This window comes from Centropristis striata, chromosome 11 (assembly GCF_030273125.1).
Source record: "Centropristis striata isolate RG_2023a ecotype Rhode Island chromosome 11, C.striata_1.0, whole genome shotgun sequence".
Taxonomy (NCBI): Eukaryota; Metazoa; Chordata; class Actinopteri; order Perciformes; family Serranidae; genus Centropristis; species Centropristis striata.
Window position 1 is genome coordinate 16,456,965 of NC_081527.1, and position 17,136 is coordinate 16,474,100.

Here is a 17,136-nt window from a genome sequence, read left to right on the forward strand (position 1 = left end):
ACTTGCTGAAACAGCTTGCATGAGAGCTGCATGTCAGATGAGATCTACTTGGAGATCATTAGCATCTCATGAGTTCAGCTTCAATTATGGCCGATGCACAAATACATGAGCCAGACGTTGCACACCAGCTTCATAAGATAATAAGTTACATATGACTGAGTTACCGTTCCATATTATACAACTCTTTTGGTGCATCAGGCAGGGATTTAAGACTGATTTCAGTGAGGTACTCAACAGGAATTCAGTTGATTTTTGTGATCGGGTTATCAGCATTTCAAACTGTTTTTGAGGTAAGTCATTCTCCATTGTGTGGACCAATGGCACCAACAGCATTTATCAATGTAAAGTGACATTTAGTTGATAATGATCCTATGATGGTCTGATATACATTCAAACCCTTTGCAGGTTCAGTATTGATTGTCACATGCATGATTTTTGATTTGTTCTGTGTAACTTTTATTTAGTGGCAATAGGTGGATTTATCCATGATTAGATCTTAAGAGTCTTAACCAACTAGTTGATTAATATTTTCTTTATTAGTCCCACAATGGGGAAATTTCAAGTGATTATATCTTTTCAATGATACTTAGACCTTAAAATCAATTCTTATTGAATATATATGGATACTTCTGTGTTTAAAACATCAACAAACTGAAATCAAACCTTTTGTTTGCTTCTCAACAATGCACCTTGATAATAGACTAGGCCTATTTAACCAGCATATTTAACCAGCAAACACTGTCAGTTTATAAATTAGCTTGTTTGCATTTGTGATAACAGTCGTGACCCTTTAACTCTCTGCAGGGTCACAAGTAAACACACACCATCACACACTTGAAAAGACTGGCAAATACCACAGAAACACTTTTTTCATTCAATTTATTTTGTTAGTTAAATTTCTATAGCAGGTGAGGGAACATAACGGTCACACGAGGGATTTCTTGAGCATAGTTTTCAGAAGTCACAGTGTTTTAGACATGGACAAGAACATTTTTTTTAAAATGACAATGAAGAAGGAAGGGCCAAGAGGAAACTTAACAACAAGGTGTAACAATGACACAATCCTACACACCTTCTCCTTCATGGTCCTCCAACTGCCCCCTTTGCTCCACCATAAAAAAGGCCTCTGCTCTAAAGTGTTGTCATCCCCACCCTCCCACAACCCCCCATCCCAAAATGCAAACAAAACAAAAACAAACTCGGCAACAAATAGATATATTTATATATAATATATATTCACTCTTTAAAAATAGAACTTCAGTCTAGATACTAACATCTGTACAAACTACAAAAATAAAATTTTAATATAAATAATTTATATGGCATGACATTAACATTTTTTTTCGAAATAAACTACAAACCAATGCAGGAGCTCCCCCCTCGACCCCCCCCCCCCCCCCTCCCTTTTAAACTTCTCGCCACTGTCTGACAACACCTGCTGGCGCTCTACGGTCCAATCAAACTGTAAATGGTGCTTTGCTCATTCTGCTTAATTATTCACAACTGCACAGTAGCTACTTAACTTTTCTTTCATATGTACAAAAGAAACTAAAGCTGCCACTTAAAAAAAAAGAAATTAAAAAATAGATCCGCAAGTTTTTCCCTGCAATTTAACCTGGCAGTGATGAGACCAATACTGAACAACAACAACAACAGAAACATTGTAAAGCAAATTACATGAAAATTCTAAGCCTGAAAGAAAACATAACGTGGCATATATGAGGTTTGTATTAGCAAGAAGAGTGAGAAATTAGAAAAAGTGAGTCAGAACAGGTTGGAGCATTATAAAGACCAGTTTACATAATGTAACATTTGCACACGGTCGCAACAGCATGAACGTGTTACGACCCCAAAGCAGCCAGCGAAGAAATAAAAGGAGAAAATAATAATAATAAAATAAAATGAATCCCTTTGCATTGGATGTTATAATTCCCTTTCAAAATAATACAAGAAGGTGAAGTGACAAATGTGAACTTCACCCACTGTAGAGCTTACAAAAACTGCAGAAGAAAAAAAATCTTATCACAGCTCCTTCAAGTAGTTTAAACTGCAGAGGATGTTGGGACACAAAGACAAAGATTTAACATAAAATATGAATTAGGTGTGACTGATCATATTCAGATAGATAGACAGATGATGGTGATAACTGATAAACATCAGTCTACTACTGCTTCCTGACAAACATTCTGAATCTGGACGAGACAAAACCTATTTACACCAAAGTGAGGACATAATACTGAGCGCTGAATGCTGTGATAACAACAAAAAGGGGACAAATTGAAGGCACAATGGTTTTCTGTTAAGAAAACAGTATCTGCGATGTAATTCTCTGTTTTTTTTTTTTTTTTTTTTTTTACAGTGTACTGTGAATTAAACTACAATAGACTGTGTCAGATGCAGAATATCTCACAGTATCATACTGTGTATAACATTATACTGACTTAAACCAGAGGGGGAAGAGGGGGTACTGCATTTTTTAAGGCAAATCACTTAAAATTATTTTGAAGTGTAGCAGCAAAAAAAAGGAAAAAAAAGAACAATACAAATAGAAATAAAACACTGACCATGTATGTTCAATAGCCTAATATCTTAATAACATCTCACTTTTTGTGGACACTTTTTACATATAGCACATTTCTTATTCTATACACTGTGAGGGGAAAAACACCAACCGCCCCACAAACAAAATAATCTTTTACATCTGAACTTTTACACAAGAGTATACCCAAGTTATACAGTACTCTTTTAAATAGCTTCCTTCTTTTTTAGTATTAAAATATATACTCATATATTTATATAATTCTTAAAACGTCATTTTTTTCTTAATATGTCCTTGAAATAAATCCTCTCTGTTTGTGTGAAGTCTATGTACAGTTGAGAGTTCAAGATATGATGTGGTGCCATGTGAGGCGCCAAGGTGCTCTGGAAAAGTAGCCAGAGACTCAAAGAGAGAAGGCACAGCATGTGAGAGAGTCTAGCAATCTTTGGCTGCCTGGATCCTCAACCCACCTGCAGAAAAAACACAGAATAGAGAAAAAGGTTAGACATTTCTAAACAGGTATTTAAAAAAAGAGAAATTAGCGCTATAAAGTCTCTTTGAAAAAACCTCATGTATTTCTTGATTTGCTCTCAATATGCATATTTATAAGATTTAAAGTGAAATAAACCTGAGATTGACTGGTAACTAACTGACCTTGTGTCTTGCCGAGTTGATGTTCTGTCTGGCTCTGTGTTGCTTCCAAGTCCTGGAGCTCTAGAGAGTCTCTCTTACATGAAGAAAAGTTTGTTTTGTCACCACAAGTCCTCTTAGCAGCCTCGAAACAGTCCGACTCGCTGTCAGTGTCAAAACCTTCATGCATGTAGCCTTGGTACGCCGCCCCCGGCAAGGTCGGATGCACAGCTACCGTCACGGAGGCTGTGGCTGTGACCATGGTCACAGGTCCCCCCGTGGAGCCTCGTTGCGTTGGCAGGGCGGAGTTGCTATTGCTATAGCTCGGCCCTTTAGTCCTGTTTGGCTGAGGCCCTCTGCCGTTCTGCAGCCTGGGGCCGCTTTGACAAGTCCTCCCAGGGAAGTGAGCTCTGTCGCTGGGTAAGTGTTGCGCCTGCTGCTCCCGCTTTGCATCCCAGCACGTGACCTGGGAGCCGAGAGGTAACTGTGCGGTGTGGGAAGACTCATTTAACGGTTCTATCCTTCCACCTGTTGCATTTTCTTTGAACGGCTTCACCACCTGCAACACATAAAGTTTCATTGTTTACTTTCAGAAAAAAACATCAAATTGAAGAACATTTTAAAACAGGAAGGGTTTGTCTGTATGGTCATGTAGCGTACCGTAAGCTTGGGGAAGCTGGGGTTCTTGCTGGCTTCCAGCAGAATGTGAGATGTGGTGTTTGGCACGCTGGTGTGAGATGTCATGTACGCACTCTGGTCACAGTACTTATAATCCTCCTCCCCGATCCCTGACGTGGTGGTCATCTCAGAGTAATACTCAGAGTCTGATGACTCCGAAAAAGCCTGTTGACGTGATGAGCGTGGATTGTGGTGGCCCGTGTAGTACCCGTGGTGGGTCATTGGTGGGGGCAGCGGTGGTTCAGGGGAGGGCGTCGGCAGGCGGCTGGCGTTGTCAACCGGGGTCACCTCAGCAGGAGGGCCCATCATGGACAGGACGACTGGCAGCAGAACCAAACCATTCAGCATCCCCAGTACAGTGAGGATGGCCAGCACAGCGAAGAAATACCTGGAGGACGGAGAGATGAGGTGCGTTAGTTTAAACATGAAACTATGAAAGTAATGCACATACAGCTTAAAGCAGGTCATTCAAAATCAAAGCATCTTTTGAACCTTGAAAGCACGACAATAATAGTCAAGTATTTTAAAGGATATCCAGCACTGATACTAGCCCTGTAAATCTAGCTGGTGGTATCTTATAATCCCTCTTTTCCTTTCCATAACAAGAACAACCTTCTTGTTAGCTGGTAGAAGCTGCTAATTGTTAACTCTGTTGGATTTTAGTTGAGGTCAGGCTATACCAAAGCACCTTTGTTTTTACACTGAACAGGTTTGCCTGACCCTTCTCTTCTGGCCTGCATCAGCTAGAGCCCACATACACACAGTGGCACACACACGCATTGGGAAGTACATATGCATGTGTACACACTCAGAGATCCACAGTCCTTTTAATCTAATTCTCTTTTGCATCTTAAGGTTTTTTAGGGATTTGGCTAAAGTTCAGATGGATTTACAGTGTCAGCCAAACTCATGACACAATGTTGAGTTACATCTTAATTTTATGCATTTTTATTTTATTTTATTTTGACAAAAAAGTGACAAGACCCCAGTGGACTGACGTTTCATGTAGACACACAAACACACATGTGCATGAACAACTCCAAACACACGCATAGTTGGCACATGAGGAAGGGAAGTAGCTCAGGGGAAGAAGTCAGGGAAAGCCCAGTGTTTGTGTATCAAAGGCAGGGAGGGCAAATCTGATTCCCTGCTCAGTCCAACTAAAACATGCTTTGATGCCTCCACTGCTGCTGCTACAAGACTTTCTCTCGCTCTGTTTTTCACTCACACTGTGTGTGCGCTTTTTTTTTTGCGTGTGTGTGCGTGCATCTCGGTGGAGCTCTGAGGAGGCCAGGGGTGGAGGCAGGCCACAAGAAAGAGCTCCCCAAGAAAATTAGAGAGGACTCCACTTAAACACTAACAGAAAGCAGAGAGAGAGAGAGAGGGAGAGAAACAGTGAGATGCTAACCACCAGCCAGACTTAAAGAGGTAAAAGAGAGAGGGAGGGAAAAAAAAGATTGTTGGAATGAAGAAAAAAAAACCAACAAGGATGGGGATAATAGCTGCGTGGTGTTCTGGAAACATGCTTTTCTCTTCTGAATGGACTACTACAACGATTATTACTACTACTTCACTTGACAAAGGTCACTTTCCAGGAAAAAAGTTCATGGTCTGTATATTGGGTGTGATTTCACAACCCTTAAACCTCTGTCCTTGTTTTCTTCCTTTATCAGAAGCATAACACATGTCATCCTAACTACTTTTGACAAAACACTTGAGGGAGATATTTTCAATTTCTTGCTGTCTGCTCAAACCATGACTGTCTTTCAACCACACGCAGATATTTAATCTGCATGCTTTATTGAATTAAAGCATGCACGCTGAAATCACAAATAGGTTGTCAGCACAGCATTGGCCTCCAATTCTCAAAACTACTTCTTTATATGGCGGGAAAAAAACAAAAACAAGGGAAGAGTGAGACAGAAAGAAAGAGAGTGAGACGTTGGTGGGACCTCCAACAGTGTCTCACTGTTAGGAATTCTGTTGTTTATATAAACTGTAATCTTTTCCATTCGTTGTCAGGGCCTGGGGAGCCGTGTGTGTATGTGTGTGTGAGAAAGAGAGCGTAAGTGTTTACATGCCTGTACATATGTGCATTTCTCCTTGTGTGTGTGTGTGAGTGTGTGTGTGTGTGCACTCATATGTGCCCTGCATGTGTGTGCATGAGAGAGAAAGAGGACTCTGAGCAGAGCTGAATTAGGCTTGCTGTTTATTCAGTACATTACAAGGCCAGGAGATGTTTACAGCAGTATATTTATGCTACTCCCCAGCTAGCCAGCTCTGGCTTGCCCCATTCACCCGACCACAGCTACAGCTAAACAAGACCTCCAACAGAGATACTAGACCCTTCTGTCCCCGTTTCTCACCCCGTCCTCTGAAAATGATCTCTCACACAACCATGGGAGGAGAGAAGAAAAACAAGATGTTGGAAATGCTTTCTTCTTCCAAATCCTACTTCCTCTTTACTCTCCCGAATTCCACATATTTACACCTCTTTATCTATCAGACTCAACACTGTGGAGAATCTGTTGATCTACCCACCCACTGGGACCTCATATCCTTGCAAGGAAGCCACCCTCAGAGTACTTCTCCACCTCTCTCTGCTTCTCTGTCTCTGTTTCTGCAGAAAAACTGCTGCTTTTTATGTCATGGAGGCCTGTTGCAGTCTGTGAGCTCAAGGTTGTGGTTTCGGGTTTGGGCCGAGACCACATTCGGCTGAAAAACATCGAGCTATTCGCCTTTTTTTCCACTCTGACCATGAAACAGTGGTAGAAAACACACACAAGTACACACATTTTACACGCACGCACACACACACAGAGGCGAATTATGTCTGTTGGTGGGCTTCAGACCATATGACTGGCTGACCAGTTCAAATTTAGCTCCACTTTTTATTACGGCACCCAGCGTGGAGGGATAGAATGCCAAACGGATGATAGGAATTTTTACAGATTCCCTCTCGTATAAGTGTGTGTGTGTGAAAGAGACTCAGTGAACGAGAGAGAGAGAGAGAGAGACATCACCCAGTGGGTAGTAGAACACTTCCATGTTTACGAGCAGCTGCTACACACCCTTGATGTTTTCCCCATTTGTTGTGCTCGGAGGTTGAGGAGATGGGTGTGTGTGTGTGCCCAGAGTGACAGAACCAGGTGCATATTTGTCACTCTGTGTGTGTGCATGTGTGTTCATAAATAGGGGTATAAAATTTCCACCTGCATGCTCCCCTGACCCCCCACAAGGCTTCCTCCCGTCCCCAAGTGAGGCTAGACAACTGGCTCCACATGCACACACCAACGGCGTAAAACAAAAACACTGCTACTTCTGAAGGTAACAGATGGGCTGTGGAGGGTGCAGACACCGTTGCTGTGTGAGTGAGCACTGTCAATCTATCCATCTGTTTAAGTTAGCACATAAACAGATGCAGACACAAGCAGCTTCTCACCTCATGATGAAGTCAAACTCTGATCCAGCCAGCATGAGAACGCCCAGCAGCGTGGAGATCGCGCCGTCGACCACCGGAGCAAACATGTGCTCCAGAGCCACTGCCGAGCGCTTGTTTCTGTTGCCAATCGCTGTCAGGAAGCCCTGCGGCGGAGAGGGGGGAGAGGTGGGGAGGAGAAATGAGTTGGAAATCTTGCCGATCACACAAAACTTGTGCTTGCGGCGAGGCTTGGCATTCCTGCATTTGGTTTTGTTGGGGATCACTGCGCTACACTACAAGACAGTACACTGGGCTAGAGAGCTGCCAGCATGAACCAGGAAGCCAAAAGTTTCCTCGTAAATCTTTAATCACACTTATTCTACCTTTTTCACTTTCCATTTCAGGCATTAAGCCACAGGAGTCTGTGCTCTGCACTGACTTAAAAACAGCTAAAATGTTTGCTATGCAGCTTTTACAAAACGTCAATTACAAACCCTTGTAGCAAGACAAATGCATTTAAATGGGACATAATATGCTCATTTTCAGGTAAGTACTTGTATGTGTCTATCTTCCAATAAAAAATAAAAAAAACATTACATGTTCTCTTTTTTATCTATAATGCATGCTAAAATAATATTACCAGTTAAATGAAATCCCCCTGACATAGGCGAATCATGTGGTCACATGTCAGGCTGTAGTAGGTATTTAACACTTAGACTACAGCATCAGGTTTCAAGTAAAGTAGGTGTTTAATTGTAGGAGCTCAGCCCCGCTAACACTTAATCCATGTGTGTGCCCTCACTTTGTGCTGAGTCTTGACTTACCAGTGCGATGTGGACGGTGAACTCCACTCCGATGCCCACAGAGGCGATCAGAATGACTACAGGGATGGCGCTCAGCTTGATGCCAATCAGACCCATGATGCCAAACAGCTCCACAGTCATCATGGCCAAGATAAACACCTGGAAAGAGGACATGGAAAGAAATTATCACAAACTGAACTGTTTTCAGCTGAGAAAGAGTGGGACGATGAGGAAATGAGCAGTATAACAAAAATAAAAGCTTGTAAAAATCCTAATAAAAATGCCTTTCCTTAGTGACTGAGCTGAGCCCTTTTGCCTCTTCACCCCACACAGTCTTTGACCCTGCGCTCAGAGTCTCAACCACATGGCATCAAGTTACCCACCCTGAGGCTAATACCTTCCCCTCCTCCCTCCTCTCTTTCCTCTTCCCTCTCAGAGGTGGTTGAAATGATTGACAAGCGCCTGAGACAACAGTGTGTGGGCTCCACCATATACATCTGTCAGTGTTTGCGAAAAACAAATGATGTTGTTTTTCATTAAATCGCAGCTTATTTTATTGTTTCCGATATTTTAATGAAACATCTTGCTGTGCAATGCAGGGATTTGCTTATGTCGTGTCTTAATAGTAAACGTGCGATGTTACTGTAAACCGCAACGCAAACAACAACAACAAGTCTTAGAAAAAGGAGGAGAAAACGTTTCCCGGCCAAAAGGAGCTTTTGATCCCAGCGTGGGCCTCAGAGCTGGGGCACGGTTAAATTGGAAATGATAAAAGCCGTTTTACTGCTGGACCACATACAGGCAGGGTGAAACCTTCACTTCACAGGCAGACTGATGCTTGGAAACCGTACATGTGTGTAGCTGTGCTTCTCCCTCTGTCTGAGGAGTCTGTCCTGTCTCAATCAGTGCTGCTAGGGACCACTACTTAAATTAAACACATTCCAACTGAAGCTGGCACTGTTGTTGTGTTACACTTCAGCCCCCCCAATGGTCAGGGATATGTGGATTTGTGTGTGTGAGTTTGGGGGGCCCTTATGGACCACCGGTCCCACCAGCTTGTGTGTGAAATGTTTTCCAACCACTGAACACGCAGACTGTCTCTTTCTCTCTTTCTCTCACACACACACACATATCCCTGATGGATGGGTTGAGCAGGCCAAGGTCGCAACTGGGCAGATCTGTCCTGTCCCCAAGTCTCTCCCTCTCCCTCTGACAAAAGCAGCGAGGGAGTTGGAGGTAGAGGCTTCAAGAGGGCAAAGCCTTTCTTGCTCCTTTGCATTTCCTTTTCTAAGGCCGGCCCAGCCTACATTAGAATGACAAAGGTCCCTGTGTGTGTGTGTGCGTACTGGCCCTCCGCAGAGAAAAAGGGGCCCCCTAGACAGCGTTATTGAGCTGTGCAGAGAAGGGTGAGAAGAAAGTGAGAGGAGGAAGGGGCTAATGATGTTGTTGAGGTAGCATGAGGTGGAGAATGTAGGAGCAATTGGAAGGATGAAGAAGAGGTGTGATGAAGAGTTGTATGGCAAACTACTTACAATGATGCCAGCGGTCCAGGGGTTGAGCAGGAGAATCGCGCAGACCAGGAAGGTGCAGGCCAGCACAACGCTGATCGCCAGAAGAAACCAATGTCTGAGGCCAATGTACTGCTCCCAGAACAGGAAGGGATATCCGTTAGGGTAGTTTAACACGCCCTTGCGGCTAAACTCATCGCAGATGGACCGCACACTCTCGATGGCCTCCACAAAGTCGCTGGCCTGGCGAAGGCCGTTCAGGTAAAAGGGGAACTGGGCAAACTCCAGGGGCTCTGCAGCTGGAACTGCAAGAGAGGAAGAGAAGAAAGGTCAGATAATGGCAGCATAAGGTGAGAAAAACGTTTTTTCTTCAAGGATTTAAGGTATAAAAATAGAAATATTTCTTTAAGGTACTTACTGCGCAGATTCTCCCCTGTAGTGTCATACTTGTCATGAATCCACTCTCTGGGATGGGGGTAAAAGTTGGCCTGGGAGGCAGCATAGCCCAGAGGATCATTACTGACCCAGACTGTCAGGTAAATGTAAAACACCTCAGCAGGGATCAAACCCTCTGCATCCACCAGGCGACGAGAAGTCAGCTAGAGAGGGAAATGATTGAAAATTCTGATTTAATGACCATCCATGTATTGAGTTTTGGCAGAATAAATGGTAAAAAGACAGCTGATAATGTACTTTACCGCAATGCCACACACAGCGCTGCAGGAATGACATGTGGATTCTGTTTTAAAGTATTTCGTGTAGCTCTTGCAGACATACCTGGCTGTAGTTAAAAGGTTCTTTCTTGGAGCCCGTCTGGATAAGGAGCTTGTACGCCAGCGCTCCGTCCTCTGTGCCGTTACGATAGCTGTCAGAGGTAATCCTGCCTGCCTGCCAGTCAGCATCAAAAGCAGCCTGAAGACCTGCAGGGTGGTAAAACACACAAGAAAACGAAGAGAAAAGATTATTGTGATTGTCATTTAGAAATATTATGATTTCTATTATCACAGTGTCTCTGTGTGTCTGTCTGTGTGGGCAGTGAAAACGTGATATATCAAGTTTCCTTTTTCCTCTCTTTTTTTTCAGCTGCCTTTTAGTTATCACTTCCTCTTGACTGGGCCTCTGACATTTTCTGGCCTGAGGACACACACACACACACACACACACACACACACACACACACACACACATGCAAAGATAACCTATGACCCCAACCAGTCTACTGCACCACCCCTGAGCCCAGGTGGATGGGGGTAAACAGCATGACTGAACTTTCATTCACCCTTCGCACATTCTCACCTCTGAAAACACACACACATGCACACACATTTACTCCTGTCCTTAGTAAAATGAAAAAGCACACCTGAAAAAACCTGTACACTGTTGCACCTTCTAAAGGATTCTGACATCATTATTAAAAACTACCAGTTGGGACAGAGAGTAACTTATTACTTGACTCATTTAAAAAAGAAAAAAAAACATCACTGAGGCCGGATTCCTACCTCTTAGCCAGTCCTGGAAGTAGTGCAGCCACATGCGGGGCAGTTTGCCGTCGCTGTCTCTGACCACGTATTTAACAGAGTTGAAGGCATTGTGCAGCTGGATCAGCAGCCGCTGTGACCGGGCGTAATCAAATCCATCCATGGTCACCAGGTACATGTTGTAGAAGGAGAAATACTTGAACTGGGCGTCGATGAAATCGTACTCCTTGGTGTCACGTGGCACAATGTCGGTTAGGTAGAGGCCGTCGTGCACCATGGTGGTCCCATACAGGCTGAGGCCCAGGAGGCCCAGAAAGAGAACCACTACGATGGCTTTGCTTTTGGGTTTGAGGAGCAGAGGGGCATATTTCTCCCTGGCGAAGCTGGACAGGTTCCAGTGCAGGAAAGGGAGTGGCACGCACTTCTTTCCCGATTTGGAATCCTCCACCTGAGCTAGGAGGTCGCGTGTGGAGCTTGAGGTGGGGGTGAAGAGCTGGGAGCCATAGGGGTCTGGAACAGAAGTGGTGGTGGGGGAAGGAGTGATGGCTAGGGGAAGGAAATACAAGCAGAAAATTAGTTTTTTGACATTGTGAAAAAAGGTGCCAAAATGCTTGTGTGGATGGAAATATTTCAGGTTTAAATTGAAAACACATGGCAAGGATGTTGTCTTATGTACCTTGAGGCTGTGTAGTGGGGCAGAGGATGATGGATGTGGGGCTGGTGGAGATCTGTGAGGTAGGTGGTAGGATTGTAACGATATGCTGCCCGGCTGCGTCACACTGCGTGAACGCCTGCACAGTTGTGGTGATTTGGGTGCTAGTGGTGATTGTCGATCCCGTTGAGTACTGATGTGTGTGCGCCGTTGCCGTCGTAGGCGTGTGCGGCTGCTCTCCGGCGTCAGAGAGCTCATGCGGGGAGAGGTGGATGACGCGGTCGGAGCAGGGACTGTACAGGCAGCAGAGGACATCCAAACGCTTGTCCTCACGACGGTGGAGGTCCAAACTGAGGATTGCAGGGAAGATGAGCAGCACCATGGCGAAGTTAAACACGACCACAATGGCCGCCTAGGGAGGGAAGCAAAATGAGAAAAACAAAGTGAGAAAAGATAGAAGAGTTTGTGAAATTACAGACACCCTAACCCAGCTGGGGAGAGTCAGGACTCCTTCTTCTTTTTTTTTCTTTTTTTTTTAAGTATCTCAGACCACAGCACAGAAAGTAAAAAAAAGCCTAAATCAGCAGCCAGGAATTCTAAACGAGCCAGAAGGGGAGATGAAGAGAGAGAAAAGAAAGAAAAGAGTGCCAGAATGAAATAACTACTAGAAAGACTTAGAGAAAGAAGCAGGAAGGGAATATATATGTTGCGAGTCTGAGCAAAACCATCACCCTTCACCACCGCTGGCGCTGCCTCCCCACTCGCCCCAGCCCCTGAAGCTGACATTCTAACTGGCTGTGGTTTAAACTGTGTGTCTGTGTGTGTCTATGTGTGTGTATTTGTGTGTTTGCTTGTGTGTTTGAGACCACCCACAGTTAGTCACAGATCAGAGCAAACCGCCTTGACGGGCCAGTGATATACTGATCCTCTCCTCCCTCCCTCTCCTGCTCCTTCTCTCTGTCTGTTCATCACTCTCTTTGCTCTGATTATTCCACATTACACACACACACACGCATGCACACACGCACACACACACACACACACACACACACACACACACAAACACACACACACTTATGCACATATACACACACGCAGATACACGCACACACTCAAAAAAATGTTGGCCCTGTAGGTGCAGTGGCAATAAAACAGTGAACAAAGGCTTTCCCTGCTCTGAATGAATGTCACCTCTCTTAAGTTATCTCTTTCATTTTCAAAGGAGCCTCCGGCCTCTCGGTGTGCGATTGTGTACATGTGTTTATGTCAGTGCGCATGCGTGTCAGGGTGTGTGCAAAACATACCTGCAGAGAGAAAGCTCGCAAGGCAGGGATGGGTACGAGAGCAGCCATGAAGAACGCGATCATGTTGTTGATGGAAGTTAGAGCCACACTGGTGCCGGTGCGACGTAAACAGTCTCCTGTCCGCTCCTTTAAAACAAAAACAGACAACATTAAGAGGAGAGGAGAGGAGAGGAGGAGGGGGGAGGGGGATGGGGCGAGGAGACAAGTTTTAAAAGTACCTTAAAGGGGATGTTAGTCCCAGCCTCTGTGAAGGAGTGAGCCAACAGAAACATGTCATCAACACCGATCCCTAGTGCCAGGAAGGGAAGCACCTGGGATGGGAAAAAAGGTCAGAATGAACATTTCACATCAAGAATCTGGGCTTTAAATCACACGTTTAAACAGAAACCTTACAGTTATATAGCACATTGAATGTATCCAGGTTTGTGTTGTACCTGTGTTGTGGCAGCATTGAAGGAGAGGCCGAGCAGGGAGCAGAGACCCAGTCCTGCAGCCACTGACAGAGCCACTAACAGCACCCCGGCCAGCCCAACGGCCCCCTGAGACTTGGCACAATCCCACCTCAGCATGGTCACACAGGCATAGGCCAGCTAGAGAAGAGATATTAAATGTTAGTTATTTTTCAGTTAGGTTTTCATTAACACGCTAACAAAAATTGACTGATTTAAGTCAATCATTATTATGCTCACCATGAGCAGGTAACCTCCGGCCACCCTGATGACGCTGACATCAGAGAAGGATTTCATGATGTCATTGAGGGTGGTGGTGGAGAAACCGTGGATGGACTGGCTGGAGTTGGATGGGACACTCTGGTGGACCACCTAAAAGACAAAGGTCAATTAGTTATCAACGTCATTATCGTCAACACCCAATTATACATTCTTCGGCACATTACATAATAATTTACAGTTAAAAAAGTCCAGACTCTCCACTTCCTTAACATAACCCCCTAAATTGTTACCATAAATAAAAATGCAGAAATAAAGTATTTAGTATTTTACATTTTCCAAATGTTTCACCTGGTTGTACTAGGCATCCCACATAATCTAAAATCCAAACAGTTTTTCCATCAAACACTACATTAAAATTCAAGTGTTTTCAAGGATTTCCAGCACCAGTAGGAACCCTGCATAATACCTTAGAGAGGCTGAACTTTTGCACACGAAAACACACTTCCTCCCTCTGTCCCGTGCTACCTCATGCCTCTCCTAAAGCCCCATATTTCAGGGCCCTCTAACAGCAAAAGCACCCTGTCCCTTAGAGAGTGTGTGAAAGTGAGTATGAATGTGTGTGTGTTTTTACATGTGCTAGCATGTGTGTGAGTGCGTGTGTATGTATGACAACTGAGGAGTAATGAGCACAGATGCCAGAGGTTGTGAGGTCAAAGGGGAAAGGGATGGGATCACATGGCCTGGGAGGGAGGTTGCTCTCTCCACGTTGTGCCACAAATGGACCAAAGCTCCCCCAAAACCTTTACCTGTCCACGTTTGTCGTCATTCATAATCTCAAATAGATCTGTTCTTTAATATGTCACGAGGAGGTGTCATGTCTCTGTCAGTTTATGTTTAAGTTTTTTTACCCCTCCTCCCTCGCATATGTCCCTCACTTTCCTCCCTCCCTCTCTCCTTACCCTCACCATGGTGGGTGTCAGCTATCACAGCAACAGCTTGTTCCTATAACTAGGGCTCTGACAGAGAGAGATGGTTGGCCTACCACACACACACACACACACACACACACACACACATGCACATATGCACACACACTTGCTGCCCTGGACTGCCCCGTGATTCGCTTTACAAGGGAGCTGAAGACTGATGGAATTCAGACACTGCAGAATAAGTCCCACACAGCGTGTGTGCTTGTGTGTGCTTGTGTGTGCTTGTGTTTGCGTAAAAGCAAAACAAGGCTGCACAGGGACAAGGAAATGCCTCCTCATTTTTCTCACCCTCCGAATTATTTTTGGTGGCTACATTAAAAAAAATCTCTCCAGCTTTGTTGTTCTTTGTGATAATTTAGATATATATGAAATGTGTGTATATTCGCACCTCCACAAACTTCCTCTGCCAGGACTCGAGGATGGCGGTGGCCTTCTCTTCATTCCAGTTTATGTCATGGATCTCGTAGTCGTCTTTAAAGTGCTCGTACAGCTGCTTAGGACTCATCAAGAGGAACATGGTTTGAAGAGCCTCCGCACTACAAAACACAAAGATGTAAAGTTAGGACACATTAGACATATCTGGCTCCATCTCATGAACACATGGTTTATTGTGTGTTGAGTTTGGTTGAAACACCAACCTCATCATCCATCTCGGGACTAACATGTTAAAAATCATCCGGTCAGTCTGCTGTACCTACACGGAACTTGCCTTTCTGTGAATGGCTAAAGGCAGGTGCCTATTCTTCTAGGATTTGTCTGCCTGCCTGGATGTCTGTCTGTCTGCCAACGTAAACAGCTAAAAGCAGGTGTTATCTAGTCTGCCTGTCTGCCGCTCTCTCGGCTGTGATCCCAGATGTCCTCAGGTTTTCTTGGCACAGACGCAGCGAGCAGCAGTGCTTTTAAAATGCGAAAGAAATGATCATAAATCACATCCAAGAGTAAGTGTGGCTCTTGCAGATGGGACTGGAATCCTCTTTCATTCAAAGCTCTGTTGGGCCTGTGTGGGTCATGATCTGGGCTCTGACCCAACGCTGTCACTCCATTTGTATTGGCCATGCTTTTAAATCCAGTGGAAGTCAATGGGAGAATACAAAACTCTGGAAAGCGTCTTATTAAATGACAGGCCAGCTTCAGAAAAATGTGAAAAGTGTTTTTCCCTTCTTCTTCTTCTTCTTTGGTCCCCTATACAACAAATGTGTATCAGGGTGGGGGGGCTTTATGTGGCCGTCAATCATCTTTAATTGGCCTATCCTGGACCGGGGTCATGCAGGAAACCGATCTCTCTCGGTACCAGGCATTCCTAGCATGTGTCCGTTGGGTTATTAGGGGTTACTCAGATTCCACAGTCACGGTGGCTCACATGCTGACGGGCCGCCTGCTCGGCTACCGTGATCACACACACACACACACACACACACCCCTCCCGATCTCATACTCCAGAGCCACCTTATGACATACATATTCCCCTAAGACTGCAGTGTCTGATCTTTGTAGACTTTATAAACACACACCTCAGCAGACTCTCCTGGCTGCTCTTGACCCGCCCTCCGAGGATCAGCTCCTCCTGCCAGTGCATGAACTTCCGGCTGAAACCATGGCAACCACCTTGGAGACGCCCAGCAATGTCAGGACTCTGAATGGACGAGCAGCGGAGGAACAGATGGGGAAAAAAATGGAGAAATATGTTAGATGTCTTTGTAGTTCTGAGCAATACTTCAATCTGACTAAACATGCATTCTTGTGTGTGTGTTTACCTCTCCTTGTTCCTTATTGGGTGCACTGAGAGGGCAGTCAGGGTCTGAGGGGTCGAGACAGGGCCTGTTCATGTAGGCATGTCCCACCTAAGGAATCGAACAACGTTAGAAAGGTATATGGAAAAAAAAGTATGCAGCTAGACGGGTCTTTCAGTCAGTAAATCTGTCAGTCTGTATTTGTGTGTTCTACCTGGGCTTTGTCCAACATCTCCTTAAATCCTTCCAGTGAAGTGAACTGACTCAGCTCCTCCATCAGCTTCACTGGATCTAGATTCATCCACTGGATATCTGGCATACCCCTGGAGAGCAAAGACACACACATGATGAGCATCAGCCGAACATATTTGACAATAACTGGACGAAGTAACTGTAAAATAACTTTGTGCCTGCGAGGCTGCACGGCTTTGCATTCCTGCTAATCTTTACTATGAGCCGAAAAACTACGATTCTTTCAGTTCAGTTTAATACTCTCCTTCTGCTGGGCTACGCAGGAGGCTAGCTGCAGATACAGGATAAAATAGCGTTTATTATCCTGTTTCACGCTGCCACAATGCCCGGGGAAAAGGCACGGTGGCTGCCTGCTCGCTTCCATTCCTCAATGTCCTGCACTGAGTCATAACGATTACCTCTGCCGCCCAAACATCTTGATAAGGAGGGAGGGAAGGGGAAAGTTTGGGAGGATGGATGGGAGGGATAAAGGTGAGGGATA

The 17,136-nt window shown here is 44.8% G+C and overlaps 1 protein-coding gene across 1 annotated transcript in view; it reads right to left on the minus strand.

Annotated features, from left to right (window-relative positions):
* Positions 1-1,712: 1,712 nt before the first annotated feature.
* The window catches only part of ptch2 (patched 2), a 29,232-nt gene continuing 13,808 nt past the window's right edge, over positions 1,713-17,136 (minus strand). Inside the window, exons 6-23 of the mRNA XM_059345057.1 lie at positions 16,618-16,726; positions 16,428-16,514; positions 16,185-16,306; positions 15,062-15,209; positions 13,703-13,834; positions 13,448-13,603; positions 13,232-13,324; positions 13,014-13,139; positions 11,734-12,121; positions 11,079-11,603; positions 10,357-10,499; positions 9,998-10,178; positions 9,604-9,884; positions 8,093-8,230; positions 7,290-7,432; positions 3,830-4,235; positions 3,194-3,728; positions 1,713-3,009 (exon numbers count right to left, since the gene is read on the minus strand). Coding sequence (XP_059201040.1) covers positions 2,975-3,009; positions 3,194-3,728; positions 3,830-4,235; positions 7,290-7,432; positions 8,093-8,230; positions 9,604-9,884; positions 9,998-10,178; positions 10,357-10,499; positions 11,079-11,603; positions 11,734-12,121; positions 13,014-13,139; positions 13,232-13,324; positions 13,448-13,603; positions 13,703-13,834; positions 15,062-15,209; positions 16,185-16,306; positions 16,428-16,514; positions 16,618-16,726 — 3,748 coding nt within the window. The 3' untranslated portion in view covers positions 1,713-2,974. The remainder of the gene's footprint in view (positions 3,010-3,193; positions 3,729-3,829; positions 4,236-7,289; positions 7,433-8,092; positions 8,231-9,603; positions 9,885-9,997; positions 10,179-10,356; positions 10,500-11,078; positions 11,604-11,733; positions 12,122-13,013; positions 13,140-13,231; positions 13,325-13,447; positions 13,604-13,702; positions 13,835-15,061; positions 15,210-16,184; positions 16,307-16,427; positions 16,515-16,617; positions 16,727-17,136) is intronic.